Source organism: Dryobates pubescens, chromosome 6 (genome assembly GCF_014839835.1).
Source record: "Dryobates pubescens isolate bDryPub1 chromosome 6, bDryPub1.pri, whole genome shotgun sequence".
Lineage (NCBI taxonomy): Eukaryota > Metazoa > Chordata > Aves > Piciformes > Picidae > Dryobates > Dryobates pubescens.
In genome coordinates this window covers 36,351,256-36,374,829 of record NC_071617.1, presented here as the reverse complement: position 1 = coordinate 36,374,829, position 23,574 = coordinate 36,351,256, and the positions used below count along the sequence as shown (strand labels likewise).

Sequence of the window (23,574 nt, the reverse complement as noted above, 5' to 3'; positions counted from 1 at the left end):
GTTTCTTAAGAGTCTCCCTGTGATTATATTTTATGTAAGACAGCAAGGCATGGCTTTGTGGTGTCTTGTTCCCATTTTTCACTTGTACAATCATTCAGAATTGTTATGGAGTGGCTGGAGAGCTGCCAAACAGAGAGGGACCTGGGGGTGCTGATTGACAGCCGCCTACACATGAGCCAGCAGTGTGCCCAGGTAGCCAAGAAGGCCAATGGCATCCTGGCCTGCATTAGGAATACTGTGGCCAGCAGGAGCAGGGAAGTCATTGTGCCCCTGTACTCTGCATTGGCTAGGCCACACCTTGAGTACTGTGTCCAGTTCTGGGCCCCTCAGTTTAAGAAGGACATCGAGACACTTGAACATGTCCAGAGAAGGGCAAAAAGGCTGGGGAGAGGCCTTGAGCACAAGCCCTATGAGGAGAGACTGAGGGAGCTGGGCTTGCTTAGCCTGGAGAAGAGGAGGCTCAGAGGAGACCTCATTGCCCTCTACAACTACCTGAAAGGTGGTTGTAGCCAGGGAGGGGTTGGTGTCTTCTCCCAGGCAACCAGCACCAGAACAAGAGGACACAGTCTCAAGCTGCGCCGGGGGAAGTTTAGGCTCGAGGTAAGGCGAAAGTTCTTCTCCGAGAGAGTCATTCGTTATTGGAATGTGCTGCCCATGGAGGTGGTGGAGTCACCATCCCTGGAGGTGTTCAAGAGGGGATTGGACTTGGCACTTGGTGCCATGGTCTAGTCATGAGGTCTGTGGTGACAGGTTGGACTCGATCTTTGAGGTCTCTTCCAACCTTGGTGATACTGTGAACTTTTGTCTCTGGTAAGATTTCTACCTTCTTCAGTAAAGAATGGTCAGACAATGTATATAGAAAGTTTAGAAGTAACTGAATATGTTCTTGACCACAAAATACATTTACTGTGTGTTTTATTTTCAGTCTTGTAAAACTAAGGTAAGTGCAATGCAAGTGCTATTCCTCACCAGGTTAGATTTATTTATTTTTAAATAGTTTAAACCCTGTGTTTTAATAAGTTTTTTTGGGGGGTGTGTGTTTTTGTTTTTATTTTAATAGGCACATATCCTTTTGTGACTTCTTCAAACTGCACAGTTGGAGGTGTGTGTACAGGACTGGGCATGCCACCGCAGAACGTTGGCGAAGTGTATGGTGTTGTGAAAGCATATACAACAAGAGTTGGAATTGGTGCCTTTCCTACAGAACAAAATAATGTGAGATGTGACCTGAAACTGGGTGAAATAACTTGGCCTGTCTGTCTTATGTAGATGATGGTGTGTTTGGATGTTTCATTCTTCTGGTTCTGGAGCAGAAGAATGCTCTTAGAGGCACTGGTTAGGACACACCTTGAGTACTGTGTCCAGTTCTGGGCCCCTCAGTTTAAGAAGGACATTGAGACACTTGAACGTGTCCAGAGAAGGGCAATGAGGCTGGTGAGAGGCCTTGAGCACAAGCCCTATGAGGAGAGGCTGAGGGAGCTGGGATTGTTTAGCCTGGAGAAGAGGAGGCTCAGAGGAGACCTTATTGCTCTCTACAACTACCTGAAAGGTGGTTGTAGCCAGGGAGGGGTTGGTCTCTTCTCTCAAGCAACCAGCACCAGAACAAGAGGACACAGTCTCAAGCTCCGCCAGGGGAAATTTAGGCTCGAGGTGAGGAGAAAGTTCTTCACTGGGAGAGTCGTTCACCATTGGAATGGGCTGCCCATGGAGGTGGTGGAGTCACCATCCCTGGAGGTGTTCAAGAGGGGACTGGACGTGGCACTTGGTGCCATGGTTTAGTCATGAGGTCTGTGGTGACAGGTTGGACTTGATCTTTGAGGTCTCTTCTAACCTTGGTGATTCTGTGACCCCCAAATCTGATTGTCAGTTTCTCAGACATTCCTATGGCTAAAGCAGGGATAAATTCTGAGAGATCCTCTCAACTAGCATTCTTTTGATTGAAATTGCATTTTGTATTTCTGTATTTGTCCCAGTGGACAGCTTTGTGAAACACTGGGGGAAGACTTTTAAGGCAATTTAAAATGTTGTAAAATGTTGCAAGTATATGCCTGCATCATGTGTTGAAGACTACAAAAAAAAAACCCCAAAAGAGGCTCATGTAATAGTTTTTCTCTTTGTTAGGAAATCGGAGAATTGCTGCAAATGCGAGGTAAAGAGTTTGGTGTTACCACTGGTAGAAAGAGAAGATGTGGCTGGTTGGACCTTGTGTTGCTTCGATATGCCTACATGATTAACGGATTTACTGCGTGAGTTTTGACAGCTTTTCTGGCAACTCGACATGAAATCATGAAATGTACAGATTACTGTAAACTACACATACACTATTTAGTAAATTCAGACTCATAGTGTTGATTTGTTGATTGATTTGCTACATTGATAAATTAACTGTCCCTCATTTTTCCTAGCATTAAATGTTTCTCTATTTGACATTTTCGTACTTGTTTTTCTCCCTTGTAGCACATTATTTCTCATTTTAAATGATCCAAGAACATTTACATATCTTGGTGCTTACTTGATTCTTCAAGTTACCTGCCTCGTTGTCCCACCAATTTAAAACCAAAAGTATTAGAAAGGCCTTAAAACCTGATACATTTTGTTTCAAAATAAGAAAGATGTAAACTCATCAGTGTCTTCAGCAATACGTGTAAATGTAGGAATGCGCTGCCCAGGGAGGTGGTGGAGTCACCGTCCCTGGAGGTGTTCAAGAGGGGATTGGACGTGGCACTGGGTGCCATGGTCTAGCCATGAGGTCTGTGGTGACAGGTTGGACCTGATGATCTGTGAGGTCTCTTCCAACCTTGGTGATACTGTGATACTTCAGGATTTTAATTAAAATGAACAATACACGCCTGGAACAAAACTGCTATAAAATATCTAGTAGATCAAACTGTGCAAATACATGCTTTACCCAATTTTCCCTGGTTTTCTGGTCCTCTGATTTTTTTAACATATAGAATAGGATGCAGGCAGGCATTTACAGAGCCAGTGTTGATTATTTTGCTGCCTTCACTATAGGGTAGGAACATTTGGCAGAGGACAGGAACAGACAACAACAGGCATCGTACTATGAAATCATCTCAAATGAATGGTTGTCAAGTATTTTGGCAGCACTCTGACCAAATTCTAACCCCTAAAGCTATGAACCAGTCACTTTAATTAGTACCTGTTTGAATGCTGCCATTTTCTTACAGTACTGGATCTGAGGATGCAACAAAAAAGGCTGTTTAAGTTGTTGGAGTTTTTTGCAGTTTGGTGGGGTTGGTTTTGGTTGTTATTGTTTGGTGTTTTGTTTTGGTCTGGGTTTGGTTGGTTTTGTGCAGCTGTTTTTTTCAAAGTGGTGCAAGATAACTGGAGTAGTGTCTTAGGAACTTTTTTCTAAGGTAGGAGAATTAACTGCAATGTGCAGGAATTCATTTTTCCTTCAGTATATTTACATTGTGATGAGAGTTGAGAGTTGTTGAACTTGTTTAACTTGAGTAATGGTTCTTTATAGATTGGCACTTACCAAATTGGATATCTTGGATGTATTTCCAGAGATCAAAGTTGGCGTTGCATACAAACTAGATGGTGAAATCATACCTCATTTTCCTGGTAAGACTACTTGTTTAACAGTTGTAGATTTTGGTGAAATGTAATTTGATACTTAAATTGATTTGACTTTTACAGTTTGTCATCAAACCATTAATGTCTTCTCAAATGGCACCAGAGACACCCTGTGCCACCCCTGTACCCACTGGTATCAAACACTGCTATTTGTCTACTAGAAAGATGCAAAATGCTATATAAACCTTCTTTAATATCAACATTGTTACTGCTTTATCACTTTCTTTTAATACAGCCTGCATTACCTTCATGCAAAATTGGAAACTCATTTCACACTCTAAACTCAGTGTCTTATTCCTACTATTGTATTCATCCCCTCTTCTGGCAGGACAGGTCTTCATTTAAATGCACTTTGCAGCACTTGAGAGAATTGATCCAGCTGAAAAGCCAGGTTTTTCTCTCCCTGTGTTGTTTTTCTATGGTTTTTACAGTGTGAACCCTTAATGGTCTACAGAGCAGCCATAAACCTGTTACATAATGGAAAAGAGGGAAAATAGATGAGGGAAGAAAGGAGTGAAAGCAAGACTACCTTCTAATGCAGGACCAACATACATCAGCTTAGTACAAAAGAAACTATACCTCCTGAGGAGGACAGTGGTCATTCTAGTGATCATTTTTACCTGAAAAATGTATCTGTGTATTCAAAAATATCACAAAACATTGCTAATGGATAATGTGTCCTTTTCAGTTTGCTATAGTAGAGATAATCCAGAAAAAAGGAAGAACATAAACCAGTACTAAAGATTGGTCTTTTTGATTTTTCTGATGTGTGCTAGCTCAGGCTCATCACAGGCTACAATTCTTCATGTGATCTCATCAGCAGAGAACTTTTTGTGGATAAGGAGATCAACTGTAGTAAATCAGCTACAACTCAAAGCAGGATTTATGTAGTATAGAGATGTAATTATGAGCACAGGAATCTCTGATTGATCTTCTGGTAGTCCTCGAAAATAGCACATATCTGTTAGGGAAATTCATAAGGAGTTAACAAAAAAACTCCTGGTTTTCCATGTGCTTGAGGGGGTTCTCTAATTGATTTGCCCTCCAGTATCTTCAAACAGAAGTGCCAGTTACATTTTTGGTTGTAAATTGAGTGACATGGCACACACTTTTTTATTCAGGAAACACAGAACTCTTGCACTAAACCAGTGAATGCTTTTCCCTTTTCAGACTCAGCTATTCTTGATCAATACCTTTATCAAAAAAATAAGGAAATTTGTGTGTGCTTTGTACACATTGGAGATTGCACATTTGAATTGAGAACTACTCAGCAAATGCTTCATCTGTAGCCATGTCACTAGCCTGGGGGCTCTTTGGACTGTCTTGCACTCAGCCAGGAGGACCTTCTCTGAAAGTCCATCATTAAAGATGACATAAGCAGGTGTCCATGTTTTCCAGTGTAAGAGACTTCAGTGATTACTTTTTGTTTTCCATTCATTGTGTCTCTTCAGGTGGGACCAGAATGTTGTAAGAACTGCTGAGGGTAGACTTTGCTCCCTGTATATGCCCAGGTAACAGGTAGCTAATCTTTGGTCATAGCAGCGCAACATGGCTCACCTGCCTAACTCTAGTTTTCTTTACTGTATGAGTCTGGTGAGGATTACAGACATGCAGGGAGGCTATGAAGGGAGAAAATTAGGAGAGCCAAAGCCCAGCTATAACTCAAAACTAGCTGCTGCTGTTAATGACAATAGAAAATGTTTCTATAAACACATTAACAACAAAAGGAGGACTAGTGAGAAACTCCATCCATTATTTGATGCAGGAGGAAACGTGAGAAAGGATGAGGAAATTCTAAGGTGTTCAATGCCTACTTTGCTTCAGTCTTCAGCAGTAGAACTAGTTATTCCCTGGACTCCCAGCCCCATGATCTGGGAGATGGGGAGGGGAAGCAGAATTAGGTCATCACAATTAAAAGAGGAGGTGGTCAGTGACCTATGCCACTTACATTCACACAAGTCTATGGGGCCAGATGGGTTACTCCCAAGAGTACTAAAAGAGTTGACATACGTGCTTACCAAGCCACTTTCCATTACTTCTACCAAAGTGGTGATCATTTGAGTTAAATCCAGCTGGTGGCAGGTCACAAGTGGTGTTCCTCAGGGCTCAATATTAGAACCACTTCTGTTTAATATCTTTATCAATGATCTTGATGAGGAGTTAGTATGCACCATTAGTAAATTTGCAGATGAGACCAAGTTAGGTGGGAGTGTTGATCTGCTTGAGGGTAGGGAGGCTCTGCAGAGAGGTTTAGACAGATTGGGTCAGTGGGCTGAGGTCAATGGTATGAGCTTCAACAAGGCCAAGTGTTGGATCCTGCCCTTGGGCCACAGCAATGCTACAGGCTTGGGGAAGTGTGACTGCAAAGTTGTCTGGCAGAAAGGGACCTGGGAGTTCTAACCAACAAGTGGCTGAACAGGAGCCAACAGCAGGTGGCAAAGAAAGCCAATGTCATTCTGGCTTGTATCAGAAATTGTGTGACCAGCAGGAGCAGGGAAGTGATTTTCACCCAGTACCCAGCATTGCTGAGGCCACACCTGGAGTACTGTGCTCTGTTTTGGGCACTTCAGTGTGAGAGAGACATTGAGGTGCTGGAGCAGATGCAAAGAAGAGCAACTAAACTGATGAAGGGCTAAGAGACTAAGTCTTCTGAAGAGCATCTAAGGGAACTAGGACTGGTTAGCTTGATGAAGAAGAGGCTGAGGGGGAGACCCTATGACCCTGTTACAACTACCTGAAGGAGAGGTAGGTGCCCATCTCTTCTCACAGGTAATTAGTGATAAAACAGGAGGGAATGGCTTCAAGCTGCACCAGGGTAGGTTTAGGCTGGACATCAGGAAATTTTTTTTTTTTTCACTGAAAGAGTAGTTAAGCATTGGAACAGGCTGCCCAGGGAGGTGGTTGAGTCACCATCCCTGGATGTGTTTATAGGTTGTTTAGATGTAGCACTTCCTGGTATGGTTTAGTGGTAAACTTGGTAGAGTAGGGTTATGGTTGGACCTGATGACCTCAAGGATCTTTTCCAACCTGAACAACTCTACGAATTAAGAATTCTGGTAGAAATTTAGTGGAAGCTGTTGTCTTAGCTATTTTCATACTTTCTTCCTTAAGTGTCAGGAAGGAGTTAGAGCTGAACTTCTGGTAAGCTGGTAGATGCTGACTGTCACAGTACCTCTGTGTTCCACACCTCTCTGCTATACTGCTCAGCGTTTGGCAGCATTTTCAGCACATATGCTGCTGGTTACTTATTACCCCTTTCCCTGCCATAAAAAACAAAAGGTATCTTTCTTCCCCCTCTGCGTTCTGGAGACCATTAAATTATTTCTGATGTCTGCATCTCTGCATGCTATGCACATACATATTTTTTTCTTTTTTTAACCTTGCCACTTCAATATTTTGAATTTAATTTAGAAGAGATCTAGTCTGGGACTCTCTCTGGAAGGGTATCACTCCTCTCCCTACCCTCCCACTCTGTTGGAGATGTTAGTGATTTACCCTTCTTGTGAAAAAACTGTCTAGTTTAGAAGCATACATAGTGCCCACCATCTCGGGAAAACATGCCATATTTCATATATTGTTCCTTCTTCCAGATGGATCAGAGAATCATACCAGTCTCACTCAGTTTTTTTTTAGCTTAGATTTCTGTGGGCATTTCCATAATCTGTGAAGAAAGAACTGAAAATTACTTCAGTTGGTATCATTGAGGCCTTTTGGTATCATTGGTCTTTTGCTATGGAGCTGGCCAGTGTATCCATTTCTGTTCAGTCGTAGGTGTTTATGAAAGAATAATAAAACTCCGGGCTGCCTCTGAGTTGGTCAGTTTGAATGGCATGTGAAAGCTGTGGTCTAGTCCTGCTAATGCCTTCTGTCAGCTGACCTCCTCACAGACAGATAATCTCTGGCTCAGCAGACTTCAAAAGCACAGATCTTAGAAAATTGGGAGATTATTTTCAGGCAGCTTTACTTTGTGCATTTTTGTGTGTATGTGTTTGTTTTGTTTTTTCTTCCTATGATTTTTACCCTGGGCATCTACTGTAGGTTAAAGATTTAGGACACTGTGCTAGATAGGCCTTTTGTCTGACCTTACAGTGGTGCCAAGATGCAAATTTCAGCTGTTCTTTTGGATTTAGATGTAACATCACATCACTCCCTCTGCAAATTCTAGTACCAGACTACCAGATATAATGATACCTGCTTTCTCTGTATTTAATTCAGCTGTCAAGAAAGAATATTCCAGAATGCCTAGAAGATAAATCCCCTAAGGGAGAGAAACCTAGATGGTGACTACATCTGTTACTACACTGAGCTCAGTTTATGAGCATATCTTTACCACACATCATCTTTTATCATACCTGCTGGAGGAAAATGAGTGAATCACTTGAAACAGCAAGAAATGGATCCCTTCTTTTTCTTTCTCTCTTTTGGGGATGTAAGGAATTTAACTAATAGAATAATGGAAGATTGGAGGCAAGAGCAAACCATTCAGTTCTGAGTGATTTGAGCTTTCTCTGAGCTAGCATTATCAGAGAGGTTTAAAATAAAAATGCCTGTGCATTTCCAAGCCTAGGTGTCAAATACTTTTCCCCCTTCAGAGAAAGGGAGGCTTACCATCTAACTCTAAACCATCTGTGCTGCCTAGAGATTAGTTTATGGCTTTGCACTTTGAATATGTGTGTTCTGTTTTCCCAGTCACCTGGACAGCAGGCCAACACATTGTTACTTCTGATGACATTAAAGAACATGTTTCTCCTTGGTCTCTGCAACCCAGCATCCTTAATGTGCCTGTCTGTCATTATTACAAGTATTGATTCAGCATCGTTTGCTTTCACCTTTGAACACCTCAGTCCATAAACTGTGCATTTCTTCACTGCTACAGGCTTTGAAATCCATAGGGTATAATACGCTCTTTCACCCCTTACTCAAAATGTCTAGTTCATAAGGGCTGTCCTTACAATGTTGGCACTGTTGAACTCTTGCCTGCACCAGAACAGATTACTTAATGTGCTGAGCCTGAGTTTGGCTATACACACACAGGAGGATATTAGCTGTGGTTTTGTATTTGCACTTCTGCTGTGCCTCTTGAACCTAACACCCATTCCCAGATTGACTAGCTGTCTTTGCAGGAGTGACTTGATTTGAGAGATGGAGCCTACATGAGTGGTTACAGTGCCTACATGACACTGGTTACAGTGCCTTTGGCAGAACACTGTCTTTTTCAGGAAGGCAAGAATGCCTCTTTTTTCTTTTTTAAAAATTGATACAATTCCACCATTTTGAGGTTTAAAGCTTTTGTTTTGCTATCCAGTGTGATTTCAGCACTAATGTTCAGATAATTACTGGTATGATTCAATTCCAGAACAATGTGCCTAGCATCTTCTTCAGTACTTGAATCATCACAGCATTCAGAGTTAATGGACAGCATTGTAGGAAGTTACTAAATGAAGGGCAAAATGGAATATATTCATTGCTTCTATTATGAGAAGTAATTGGAACAGTATTCATATACATGATGTGAGACTCCCCACTGGTAGACAGATTCATTGTAGACTTTCGGGGCAAAGGGTCTGTGGGCATCAGGAGTCTATTATGAATAATGACATCTTACAAGTATTTTTTAATTGTAATTGCCTGATACTACCAGCTCATAGCTAATTTTACTTCCACATCTCCAAATTCCCTCATAAAGGGGGAGTTGGACCTTGCTATTTGTTCAGAAAACAAAAAAGTCAACGTTTATAGGAATTACTTGTCTGGAAAAGTTGTATTCTGAACTAAAAATGTTGTGGTTCGTGCAAAATATACATGTGGGACTGTGGGTGCTAGAATTCCTAAAGTCCTGGTAGTGGATATTTACTGGATTTTATGTATTTATTTCTTTCTGCTTATATTTTCAAAACAGAAGACTGAAGTACCTTCAGTGCCAGTGTTACTCTATGAGTTACCTTACACTTCCTTCTGTAAGAAAAGAATAAAAGCCTTTACAGTTGTGTGTTTAGTGGTAGTGAATATAAAATCTTAGTTGACATATTATTTTTGCTTCTGTCTGCTTCTCAGCCAACCAGGAAGTCTTAAATAAAGTGGAGGTTCAGTATGAGACACTCCCAGGATGGGATACAGACATATCAAATGCAAGGACGTTTGACGAGCTGCCTGTAAATGCACAAAATTATGTTCGCTTTATAGAAATGGAGTTGGGTGTTCCTGGTAAGTAAACCAGATTTTATTGGTGAGTTGGTTTGTTATTTAGTTGGGATTTTTTGTTGTTTGTTTGTTTTGGTTTTCCTGCTTCATGAAACCTATTTTGTATTTTCCTTAATGAACACTGAAAATACTGAAAAGTACTTTGTTCCTGTGCTTATTCTGATGTATCTGGTGATACTTGTATCTATTGTTTTACTACTTTTAATCTCATTGCCTGGAATTGAAAATTTAATATGCATTCTTTCTTTATAACTATGCATATGCATTCTTTTTTTTTAAATAACTAACTGAAGTGTTTCTCAGATTGGCTCTAATAGTTTCGTTCTGCAAGCATTGTAAAGTCAGTATATTAATGTGATTAAATATGTGACAGTAAGACTAGACTAGACTAGTATAGAATAGAATCAACCAGGTTGGAAGAGACCTTTGAGATTGAGTCCAACCTATCATCCAACACTATCTGATGAACTAAACCATGGCACCAAGCACCCCACCCAGTCTCTTTCTAAACACCTCCAGTGATGGTGACTCAGGAGTAGTGTGGCCAGCAGGAGCAGGGAGGTCATTCTGTCCCTGTACTCAGCACTGGTTAGGCCGCACCTTGAGTCCTGTGTCCGGTTCTGGGCCCCTCAGCTTAAGGAAGATGTTGACTTGCTGGAACGTGTCCAGAGAAGGGCAACAAAGCTGGTGAGGAATTTGGAGCACAAGCCCTGTGAGGAGAGGCTGAGGGAGCTGGGGTTACTTAGTCTGGAGAAGAGGAGGCTCAGAGGAGACCTTATTGCTGTCTACAACTACCTGAAAAGGGAGGTTGTAGCCAGGAGGGGGTTGGTCTCTTCTCCCAGGCAATCTGCAGCAGAACAAGAGGACACAGTCTCAAGCTGCACTGGGGAGGTTTAGACTGGATGTTAGGAAGAAGTTCTTCACAGAAAGAGTGATTGGCCATTGGAATGGGCTGCCCAGGGAGGACAGATCCTAAATTTAAAAAATTGTCCTGTGCTTCCTTATAATGGATGATCCTGTGTTTCTGTGCAGAGCTGGGAATTAGGAGGTGATTCAAATTGTTACTTTTTTGACAGTTTCTAACTGTCTTTTTTTTCCTGTGATCTGGAAAACTGATTTATGGCAGCTTCAGAACAGTTCCTGCTTTTCTAAGCTACTGATACATTCCTTCTTTGAGAACAACAGTTTTCATTGCCTAATGCACTAATAATATAGGCTGTGTTTTTTCTTCAGAGTGTGGTACTTCAGATCTTAAGCACTTAAGAAGATAAGTCGGTATCTTAAGGTACAATCTGATCTTGCACTGTGTTACTTATACTAAAAGCTTGCTTTTCTCTCCTGCAGTTAAATGGATTGGAGTAGGGAAATCCAGGGAATCAATGATCCAGCTGTTTTAAAGATTTCAGATGCATGGAAGAAAGCACACTCCTCAAAAGACTGCTCATTCTTAAATGCATTAGTAGCCCGCAAAGCAAAGATGTTGGAGAGATTTTTGCATGGAAAGAAATGCTAGAATCAATACCCCCAAATCAACTGCTATTCCTGAAAGAAACTTCAACATGAACCTGTATCAGTCCTTGTTGAGCTGCAATTTCCAGGACACTTCTCATTGGTGTTCAAGGTGCCATCTAGATTTTCTTTTTCTTTACCTGATATTTACTTCATAAGGTAATTCCTGTTTGAAAATCTAAGGTAGCATTACTTTCATGACTGTTTGTCTTTGTTATCCTCTCTCTGCTTTTGGCGGTGTTACTTCCCTGAAATTTTAGACAGTAAAAATAATGCAGTTTTGCACAGATAGTTTTACATCCTCATTGTTTGTATTCCTAAAGCTGTTGTATTCGTAATGACTGCTCTTGTGAGAGATTAAAGAGAGGAATTCTGATTTTTATAATGCTATAAATGCTGTCTAAATTATTGTGTGATCTGTTTTTAAGAAAGGGTGTGATGCCAGGCCGTTAAGAATGTCCAGGGTTTTTTAGCTGTATAACACAGAAAACTTCCTCTTTGTAATTCACAGAGGACACTCAAGTGTTTACCAGGGAGTGTGCCCAGGAGGTTAGAAAGTTGATATTGTAAAAAGTTCTTTTGCGATTATTAAAGAACTGTTCTGATTTTGAGTTAAGTTTTATAATGTTACTCATTTCTCTTCTGGTATTTTAAAACTGCACTTCTCTATTCCAAGATGCATATCTTACACTGTTTCCCTCATTAAATGAATTATATTTAGTAAGAAGTCTTAACATTTTGATGCCATTTTAAAATTCCTTTCTGCATAGCCAGTGGAAGGTCTTTTTCTGGAGAACTGGCAAAGCAACAGACATTTTTGTAATTACAAATTGAAGATGCTTTAGAAATAACATTTAAAGCATTAAACATACTTGCTTTAAACATAGGGGAAATAACAAGTATTCACCTCAAGACGTATGACATTTTGGCTTACTAGAGTTGGGAAATGTTCTACAATTATTTTAAGTTATAACCATTGCCATATATTCCAAAGAATCTGATTTGTTTTGGCAGCAACCCAATAATTACATATTCTCCTTTCAGATTTTTTTGAGAATGACTTTGTTTTTACATGCTATACTATGATATTCATGTGCTTCCTTTTCCAAAATAAAACTTACTTTGTTTCCTAAAACCAAGTTTGTATCAGTGTGGGGCAGTAGTCTTAGATTTCAGCTATGCAGATTAAGATTTATTTTTTTTTGTTTAATGCAAAATAAAAAGATACGAGGCCTTCCAGATTGTCTTGCTGCTGTCGAGGTGTTCAGCACAATGTTGAGGTTCTCAATACACATCAAATAAAATTGCTTGTTATAAGGGGAGGGGCCAGAACGTTGAAATAGAAAACTACTGATTTTAAGGAGCATTTTCTGATGAATTACTCTCATCTGACAGCAGTTTGCAGATTGCCTATGTTACTTTTGTACTCTGTGGAAAAAGGAGATAGCATGGTGCTGAAAATTGGTAGATGGTTTGAGAGACATTTGTGTGAGTAATGCATGTAAAGATCATTCTTCTCAGCATTAAAACCCAAACAACTTCATACTCTATTTTTCTTCTTCCCTGGAGGAGATGAGGCTGTAGTTTTACTGTCAGCCTCACAGTCCAGAAGGGAACCATAGCATCCCTCCCTAGCTAAAGGACATCTTGAATTAAATTATCTTCCCAGTTCCTTGATTAAGAGAAGGAGGGATAGAACTATGTTGTGGTGGGTTGAAAAGTCCCCCCAACATTAAATTTGCCAGACCAGCCCAGTTGTAAGCAAATGAAGCTGTATTTACAAGCAAAACTACAATCTGCAACGAAGTGCAATGAATATGTACAAAATATACAATATTTACAGCTATTTACAATGGATAAACAGCACAAGAACTCCCCTAGCCCAAAACCAGGGGAGCTGCTAATGCTGCTAATATCTTCTCCCTCCCTGCCCTGCTCCTTACCCCCTTGGACACAAAGAGAGAAGAGAAAACACCAGAGATGTTAGAACGTAGCCAAAACAATGCAGCCAAGGTCAAACAGAACCCAGCAGAAGCACAAAGTTAGTATCTCCTAGAGCAAAGAAGCCAAAAGAGAGATTGTTTTCATTACTAGCTTATGTTTGTTGTCTGTCCAATAGATTGTTTAGTACTTATCATCATTTTCCTTTATACACCCAATAGTGATTTATTTAGATTTTACCACTTTCTGTTCAAGATCTGTGGAAAATGTTAAAGGTACAGCCTAAAACTACCACATATGTAAAACATAAATGCTTAGAAGGAAAATGTTCCTTTAGAAGGAAAAAAAAAAATGACGGTTTTCTAGGTGATAGAGGAAATTGACCTTACAATATGAACAATAGGTAATAGTTACTAAGCATTCTTGTCTTCCTGTAACTGTAGGAGGCACCAGAAGAATTTGGTCAGTGACACTACCAGCCACGGATTGAGGGCTTAGCTAGTTAAAGGAGTAAGTAAATAAATAAATGAGGGCATGCTTTCCTTCTGCAGTGAGTGAATCAATGAGAGCTTACTATGTAGTTGTTTCTGTTCTGCAAGCAGAGAGCTTCAAGTTCAAGGCCTGTTGAAATTCTGCTGTTGCAGCTGCAGTGTATGAACTACCTTTTTTTTTTTTTTCCAGTTGAGAAATTAATATTCTCAGATACAAATCAATACAACATACCTGCACATTTAAAGAAACAATCCAGGATTGTCTTGGATGCAAGCGTGACTTATGTTCTCTGCCTTCTTTTAAGTTCAGTTGAGCCTTTTCTGATTCTTGCACTCAAATACAGGCCTGCAAAGTTGGAAAAAACCCTCCTACCAGTACCCTCCTCCAGATAATATTGTGCTCCAGGATCTGTGTATTTTCTCTTATCATCTGGAACAAAGCATCATTCTCTTTAAATTTCAGATGGTCAAGCTGCAAAGCTTATTATTTTGTCCCTGAATGCCAGTTTTGCCTAGGCTTTCCTGCAGTGAATTCTTGGCCGGGTGCACAAACACTTTCCTGTTGTTGAAGAATGGTTATGTCCTACCAAATTCCTCCCACCCACTTCCAATGCTACTTTTTCTCTCTTTTACTTTATTCATTAACATGGGGAAATAGGCTGGGAAGTGTTATCACCAACCTGAATGTTGTGGAAACAAATATTTACAGAGATTGTTGCAAGCATTGCATGCTCTGCTCTTGAAACCATGCTGTGTTCAACTATAGAAGAAAGAAAGAAAGAGAGAGCATCAGCATATTTAGCAGGGGCAAAGTTAAATGGCTTCAAAGGCACTTGTAATTTCTTCTCTGGTTAAACTTCCCTGTTCTTCTTTGTTTCTCCCTTCATTAGTCAGGAGTCTCAAAGGCTTTTGGGTGCCTGTCGCAGGTTAGAGGTAGGCTATAATAAAGAAAAATCTTTATACTTCAGTGACAAGCATGTATTTCTCAGGCCCTTCTGTATACTCCTTCCTTCTGTTTAGTCTCTTCTGTTGCTAGCATGTAAGGGGAGAGGGTGGCAGCATAGGCTAGCAGTTGAATTGATTCTCCTTCAAAGTGTCCCCGTCCTGCTAATGGGATGTGTTCAGGAGGCATGGATACCTGTTATACCTAACAAGGCTGATGACAGACAAGATATTTTGATCTCATGCCATTCTTGCTGCCACTGAAATATTTACGAGGTTGATTTCTCCTAGGCTTGGGCTGTACTGCAGCATTTAATAGCCCTTATGTCCCTAGGGTTTAGTCAGTCTCCTTTACTAACTAACAGGAGAGAAAGTGAGGGCTGCTTAGCCTTTCCATTTGTATTCACATATAATTGGGTTTTGGCATGTAGCTAATGGACAAAACCTTCAGATAAAGTGGCAGACAGATAATGTTGATGTAATGTGTGACAGCTGCTTTTGTCTATCATCATCCTGGAAATCTTTCTAGTAGAAGAAGATCGTTTCCTTTTGCTCTCACAGCCAGCTCTCTTAATGAAACATAATCAAAGGTTTGGCTGGTTTAGAAAGATTAAAAGGCAAAATAGCTGGGAATGAAGATGTGGGGCAGCTGAGTTGTCTCCCACCCATACTGTTCTAGTATTTGAAACAGAGAAACATAATAAACCTGGTGGTATAGTAATCAAGTGTACTTACTCTGGTGCCTGACAGCTTTGCCTATTTAAGGCAGACTGCTGTGCATGCATGCAGATAATGTGTTATTTCCAAAGACTTAAAATTTGACACCATTTTTTGTTGGTCAGAGTGTTACCTACAGCTGATTGGACATGTCATCTTTAAAATACTCTGCAGTAAACGCACATTTAAGTATTTTCCAATCTACTTTAAACAGACAATGTTGATAATGTTGAGTCCTAATATTCTTTACTGCTGCTCCAGGAATATTAACTATATCAAAGCAATGTCTTTCTTACAGTATGTTACGTTTTTTTTAGTGATGAATCAATTTGTGCATGCATCCAGCTATTTACTCACTAGTTCTTTCAATACACACAACTGGCATTTTCTGCAGTGCATTTGACTAACTATTTTTTGGTAACAATCTGCCCAGGTACAAATAGTTGGCCTTGTTCTCATTCATTGGTTGCCTTCTGCGTAATACGGAGGGAACTGGGGTACCTGAGTGGTGGTGGTGGTGGAGAAGAGGCTATGACTTTTGGGGGAGAGCTGGAAAAAAAGTGAGATGACTTCACTTTTTTTCTCAGTGTAATGTAGGGATAGTTTGTTTACAGCAGAGCAAACCTGCTTAGTTCATCTCTTAGGCCACTCTTGACAGGAAAACAGCGTGGATTACTTGTGTTGAGATATGGCAAGCCAGATGCTGCATTGTATGGAGTTTGTGTGTACCAGTCTCTGGTGGTCTTTTTGATTATTTTTGGAAAATGCATGTACTTCCTGAGAGTTGAATTGTCAAAGTCAGGTTGGAATGGAGTTTCAGCTTTGTAGTTTATTGGAGCCAGTTGCAGTTTACAGAAAGATCTGGGCAAAAAGCATAAATCATTCTGTAATCTCATGCTGACATATGGTATGTAAATACCATGATCCACCCGAAGGGTAGCCAGCATTATAAATGTACTTTCTAATCTCCTGCTGAAATGAGCACTCAGTATAATACAGCTGTAATCTAATAGATATTAACAGCCTGAGAATGTACAGTAAGACCTTGATAATTCAGTATTGTTCAATTGGCTCTGTCTGACTTGTAATTAGCATGATAAGGGTTGTGCCTTTTGCAGTCAAGCAACTAACTGCATTAGTTTAATATTACTAGAATTTTTAAAGCCTTGACTTCCCAACAGAAGTAGCTTATGACATCGAAAGACACAGTTAACATTACCTATATTTTGAAGTTGATGTGCAATGCAACAGATTTTCATGGGGGGGGGGGAAATGCACAACTTTTTTTCTGTTAACAAAAAAAAATAATTCCCATTCTAGATTCTTACCCTCATAATAAACTCGGATCATGCAGCACTCTAGGTATAGCAAAAAGCTTTTGGATGTAATTGTGGTTTACTCTGCCTGGATTCTCTTCTTCTTCCTCTTTTAGGACAAAGTGGTGAAAAAAAGTGAAAATCATTGTGATGTTGCCCACGACATGTATAAAAGGGGAAGGCTTATTCCACGGGTCTTACACATTTACTTCGGCACACAAGTATGGTGTATTGGCCCTGGCTGGGGGCCAAATGCCTGCCAAAGCTGCTCTATCACTCCCCTTTTTAGATGGACAGGGGAGAGGGGAAAATATAACAAAAGCCAGTTATAAGATAGAGGCAATTTAATAATAATGATAAGCAAAAGCAATAGACCATGCAGAAGCGAAAGCAGAGAGGGAGGTTAATCTCTGCTTCCCATCAGCAGACGGTGGTCGGTCTCGGGAAGCAGGGCTCTCTGTGCTGCGTGGTTCCTCTGGAGGACAGACGGCATGGGCGAATCCCCCAACTGCCTTCTTTAACTTTGTTCTTATATCTGAACTAAAGTCGTATGGCATGGGGTACCCCTTTGGCCAGTTTGGATCAGCTGGCTCAGTTGTGTCCCTTTAGCATGCTCTTGGGGTGGGGAAATGTTGGAAAAGCACAGCCTGGGTGCTCGGCTCAGCAGTAGCCAAAACACTGGCATGTTATCAACACTCAGCTACAGCACCGCAAAGCACAGCACTAGAAGGATGCTTTGAGGAGAATTAACTCCAGCTCAGCCAAACCAAATAGAACAAGCTTGCCCTGGAGCTCCTCTAGTTGCATGTGTCTTGTGGACCTGTCCTAGTTGCCTGTGATAGACATCCTTTCCAGGACAAACAACTGAGCTGATGAAGCAAGCAAATAGAGGATAGGGAAGGTAAAAGCAGGAGACTAGTGAGCAAGAATCTCACCCAAGCTGTGCAAGAGCAATTAATTTTATGGAGAAAAAATACTTTTGTGTAGGAATGCTGTGTGGGCTTTGGTTGGTTGGTTTTGGTTGGGGTTTTTTGTTTGTTTGTTTTAATGTAAGAAAAGCTGAGCAGACCTTTTTTTCTCTTTTTTTCTCCATCTTCCTTCCCCTTCCTTCCCCTTTCCCCTTAGAACTTTTCTGAAGTGTAGCCAGGCCTATGTGCATCATGTGTGTTGTGTGGTTCAAGAAGCTTACCCTCGTGGCAACGTTGTGCAGGATTTACAGACTTTCTTAGTTTCTTGGTTGAGTGTGACATGCCAAATTCCTACAATGAAGTGAAACGTTTATTTATTTTTCCTGACAAGGAGCTGCTGCAGACCTAAAATAACCTCCTTACGTAGCTTGAATGTGTCTCCATTTTGGTAGCCAAATCTGCTCTGGAATAGCATACCTATTAGGACTCTCAGGAAAAAAAGAACCAGTATATGCATGTAAAAGTTCTGCAAAAGGTTGAATTTTGCAGAGCTCTGGGAGCCGTGCAATATTCATAGAAGGAAACAAATGCAGGAACCAGTTAGCTTATTTCAACAGTATTTTGTGATTCAGGACAACATCGTGCTGTTCTGTGACTCAGAGCAGAAGTTCTTTGCAGACTGCTTCCTTACCTCAGCATGGGTCTGATGGCCTGCTAGTTTGTAACATTTGTGGGATTTATTCTACCTTCCAAGGAAAGAAGTCTGGCTGCTGTGTACGAAACACTGACTCATGAGTATTTGGAAAACAAAGTAGATATTTTCTGTATTTTGTTGCCCATCGTGACTTATGTTTTGGCCACTCCGTGGCTCCTGTTTCACTGGAGTGTGAATTAGTATTGCAGCTCCAGGAGTTTGATGTCAAAATTGGTTCTTAACGGAGATCTTAAGACTATTGTTTTGAATAATATGACACAGTTGTGTTAGAAACTCCTCAAATACCTCCACAGCTCAGGTTTTTTTCTAGAACTAAGACCATTGGATCTTCCACTTAGTTGTAGAGCATGCTGTAAAAACTCCTTTTCTGATTCAGTCTACAAAAGAATGTATTTTCATGCTTTAGATAATTTCAGTCAATCTTGGAAAATGTAGCTATACAACATATAAAAGTGACAACTCCAACACTCACACACAATATGAGCTGTTGAGAATCACTGTTATATTTACCAACATTTCCATATCCCTGTCAGCCAGTTCTGCACAACTGTTGTCCTTATCATAGTCAGCAGCACCAACAGATTCTTCTCTTCTCCCCAACTGGGGGTGATTCTTCTTCAGTTTTACCCTCAGTGTGGCTTCAGTGGGAAGTGTTCCTCAACCCTCATCTTTGGGAAACAGGAGACATTGCATGCTTCTTCCTCCAGCAGGAATCATGTTTTCAGGTTGCCAACCCAGCTACCTGAGATAGTGCCAATAATGACTCTGTCTACCACAGAACTGACAAGCTTTATTCCAGCCTTCAGGTTGCCTGCCTCTCTTCTGGTGTACTCTTCAAAGGTCCTCATGTCAGAATTTATCCTCTATCTTGGATGGATCCAAGAATACTTTTTAAATTTGCCATTTGAAAGGAATACTTAGGTTACAGTTTTCTCTTGTAACTTTGCATATCAAACTTCATTTATAGGTCTCAGGAGCTTTTGAGACCTGATGTATAAATACCCCCTCATAATGCTGTAAATTAAAGTGGCTATGATCAGTCAAGATCAGTAGGAAGGAGAGACCCTTAAACAAGTTACAAGTTAATGCAGGGGCCCTGCAGGGAGTCTGTAATAGAGAAAGTAAAGCAACACATCCAGATGCAACAACTATACAATTAAACTTACCGGACCATCTGTAATTCACTGCTCATGCTCAATAATAATCATCAATTAGAACATACCTTAGTCTTGGCTTTGAAGCTTGCTGAGCTTAACACACTAAAAAAAAACCTGTTCTTTTTCCAGGACAAAATTCATTCTGCTTTTGAAAACCAAGGAAGCCCACACCAGTAAAGGTTATTTAAGTGGTATTACAGATTGGATGAAGACTAAAACTTCAATGTAAGCTTACCTCGCCCAGTTCACACAATGGGGTTACAGACCTGTACAAATCCTAAGACGAGGATCAGGGAAAGCAAAGCTTGCAGGCACAGTTGTGGGGGCCATCTGCCTGAGCTCCCTTTGCTTATCTGTCAGGAACAGGTCTTCCTACTTCACTAAGGTTGGCTTTTTGATGGTTCCTTCTTTCCTCAGCCTTAGGGCAAAGGTAGCAGTCCCACTGAGGTCAGCCTTGTGAGCACATTTCTGAGTGCTGTTTGAGCCCATTTACTATATACACAATGAAATGGAGTGTTGTCATACTGAAGATGGGGACCTAAGGAGGCAAGAGGGGAAAAGCTAATGCATCAGCAAATCATATGGAAACTTGTGCCCCTGCACACCCAAGCTACTATCCTGAGAGATGCTGCACTTTGATAAATTAGACTGTAGTGTCTACTAGTCCTCAGGTTGCATTCTCTTGAAGTTACTCCTAGATCTGAGTGTAGGAGCATCTCCTGGCTGAAGATCAAAGAAGAAAGTCAAAGGGTGGGAAAACAAAAAAGATTATCTGACATAGGAGGGAATCCAGAGCTGGGTCTTTAAGGGTAAACCTTTTTCTGCTGTGCTATTGGATATGCTCTCTAGTACATCTTGTTGTAGACAGAAGGTAAGGCTTTCTTTAACCTTTCCGGAATTAGAAACGCAGACGTAATTTGAGTCTGGATCTTTTTATGCACCCTTCTGTCATATGAGCTCTGACCTACATCTCAGCACTGAAATAAAGAGGCTTCAGAAAAGGTGAGGTGGGGCAGGGAGGAAGGAAGGGCTTCATTTGCTTCTGAGGCACAGACCCTGAAGCCAGGAGGGACCATGAGTGGCCTCGAGTCAGTGGCACCTGGGATGCTGCCTTCACTGATCCAGACAGATACTTGCCTAAGGTCCTTCCCTGAGACTTCACAGCCTCCCTGATGATCTGCTCTAGTGTTTCACCCTTAGAAAGTTTCTCCTATCATCCATTCAGATTCCTCCTGCTGCAATTTAAGCTTGCTTTTCAATGTTTGCTATGGACAGGAAGGTCAGATCAGTCCTTTTTTGCTCTGCAGCAGTCTTTTGGGTATTTGCTGCATCCCAGTTATTTTTTCCTCAGGCTGATCAATTCTCTGCAGCTCTGTTCTGAGGTAATTTTCAGAGATCCCCAAGGCTGTTAGGGGTTTTTTTTTCCCTCTGTCACTGGGGACTTGGAACCTGAAAAGGGTTACATTTCTTTGATGTTTGCAGAGCTGAACAGAAGGGAAGGGAATGATGACATCATGCATCAGGAAATGTAACTATGGATTCTGTATGATATTCACCATCTTTCCTATGGTGTAGCTTTGCTGATTCGTATTTCAGTCCGTTTTGCATTTGCTTTATTGATTTGTTTTGTTTACATACAGAAACTTGCTCACAGCCCTATTATGTTGGTTTTCTCAGACCATTTCTCCAATTTGTTTAAACAATTTTGAACTCTTACCCTGTTCTCTCATGTACCTCTCAGCTTTGCATCACCTGCACATTTACAAAGTGCACTCCCTATACCATTGCTCACTTCACCAATGAAAGATGGCAATTGTATGGGAGTAGGACCTGTTCACCAAATAACATTTTGATGGTGAGCCATTTTTCAGGGTGTGATTTTCCCCCCCTCCCCCTTTTCTGACCTATCCCAAAGCAGTTTTGACCACATTCCTTCCTTTGATTATGAAAACGTCCTGCAAGCCTGAGCATATCAGCATTTCAGATGTTAGCAGCAGCTCGCTAATGCTGTCAAGAAAATATCCTGGTCTTCACCTTGTGGTTTCTGAGCCTTGTGCCAAACCAGTTCACCTTGCTAATGAGGTAGGAAACAAACCAGTGAAAAATAAGCAAAGAAATGCTTACGGTTCAGCAGGTTGACTTGGCCCACTGAAGAATCAGGGAGCAGCAGAGATGCCACCAAGGATGGGTGGCACTCAACCACAATGTGTAACTACACACAGCAACAGGGCCTTGCCAAAGCCTAGAGGTGGTGGTTGCTGCTTCCCATAAGGAGAAAGCTTGTGTGTGTCTGTTGGGTAAATAATTGGGAGGCAAATGCAACCGATGGTTTCATTGTTAGTGAATTATAATTTTGTCATAACTAATGATTGTCTAAGATGATCACAGGTAATCTTCTTAGATTACTTTTTCTGCCACATTTTTTTTGTGTGAGAACACCTTGAACATACTTGGTTGGTCACCCACAATTCATTGATTAGTAGGGGTGATAACCGTGTACTGAATCACTAAAAAGCAGTTCTAGAAAGGACATATGTATCTCACATAGATTCTCTCTTGCACACTTTGGTATTAAGCTGCCTTGGTGGAAAGGGATGTGTGTTTTCTTCATGTTGACCACCCTAATCACTCCAGGCTCTGGCCATCCCCGTTGTAGCCCATGTCTGCTCTCGCCCAGAAAAAGGCAATGAGGATTCAGTCTTGGCTTTTTGCAACCCTTTTGTCTTCCTGTTTTCTCGCCTCAAACAAGATTGTGTCAACCCTTTAAATGCTGGTGCAGGTGGAAACTTGTCTCTGAAGAGCTGCTTGCAAGGGGTGGGGCCGCACAGGAGAGGAGGCCGAAAGTGACAGTAGCAGGGGGCACATGCCTGAGCTGGCCCCAGGCTTTGCTGACTTGTTGATTTAGAAGTGAAAGAGCAATTTACAAATTTGGCACAGGCAGTAAGGGAAAAAACGGGATGCAATAGATAAACCTGTAAAGTTCTTTTTATAGTCATTCTTGAGGAGAGAATTGGAATTTAAATGTCTCTTGGCTGACAGGAATGGAATAGAATAGAATGGAATAGAATAGACCAGACCAGGTTGGAAGAGACCTCTGAGATCAAGTCCAACCCATCATCCAACAGTATCAACTAAACCATGGCATCAAGCACCTGGGCTTGCTTATGTCTGTTGTCAGGTGAGTGGGATATTCCACTCTTCATGGTAAAAAAACCAAACTCATTCCTGTTGTATCTTTTTTCTTCATTAAAGAAAAGGAGCAAGAAGATTCACCTCTTTCCTGTTGACTTACAGCCCACTCCCCTCCAAGTTTCCCAGCACTGCACTTGCCTTGAAGCTTGCACTAAACATTGCTCTTCACACCCTGCCTTCTGCGAAGGCTTTTTGGAAGGCTGTGGAGAGCTGAAGCTTGCCGGCAAGCTTAACGCAAGCACCTTTGCCACCTCAGAGCCACCGTCCCCATTCCAGGTCAGGCAGCTTGCCACTCGCCAGGAGACAAAGGGAGCCATGTCTGAGCCGCACCGAGGCTGCACTTGCTGGAGGAAACCTAACAATTCTTATTTACCAAATTGACAAAATCCTATCATTGCAATTAAGGGGATATGTAATTAACTGTGTCTTAATTACAGCAGCTGCCACTTCATCTGAATGCAGCAATTTGCAGAGAAACCGGGTGAGATGCTTTAAATTCGTGTGTGTAAACAGCGTGAGCACAAACAGCATGGTGTGTGTGGCTCCTGAGGAGGCAATGATGTCCTGCCCTGGGAGACATGGGGTGAAGGTGAAGGCTCACCAGCTGCTGGCCTGCCTGGCTGGGGTGGCCTCTGGAAAGCACTTGAGAAGGCTAAGAGCTTTTGAAAACTCCACTCTGAAGCTGTTGCCTAGGGGTTTTCAAGTGCTTTGCTCCACCTTGGCTTCCTGAGCTGCAGAGCACTGCCTAACACCATGAATATCTCCTGACACAGAAATGTTTTTAAAGGGCTTCTTATTCTTGACTCCTGACTGTGAGCTGCATGTGCTGAGATGTATTGTGTGAGATTAGTTTTGCTCGGTCTCTTGATGCGCTCTTTCATA

The 23,574-nt window shown here is 41.3% G+C and overlaps 1 protein-coding gene across 1 annotated transcript in view; it reads left to right on the top strand.

The window, feature by feature from the left end:
• The window catches only part of ADSS2 (adenylosuccinate synthase 2), a 44,137-nt gene extending 31,646 nt beyond the window's left edge, over positions 1-12,491 (top strand). The window contains exons 9-13 of the mRNA XM_054162325.1: positions 1,061-1,215; positions 2,122-2,246; positions 3,494-3,591; positions 9,658-9,807; positions 11,149-12,491. Coding sequence (XP_054018300.1) covers positions 1,061-1,215; positions 2,122-2,246; positions 3,494-3,591; positions 9,658-9,807; positions 11,149-11,201 — 581 coding nt within the window. The 3' untranslated portion in view covers positions 11,202-12,491. The remainder of the gene's footprint in view (positions 1-1,060; positions 1,216-2,121; positions 2,247-3,493; positions 3,592-9,657; positions 9,808-11,148) is intronic.
• The last annotated feature ends 11,083 nt before the right edge of the window (positions 12,492-23,574 follow it).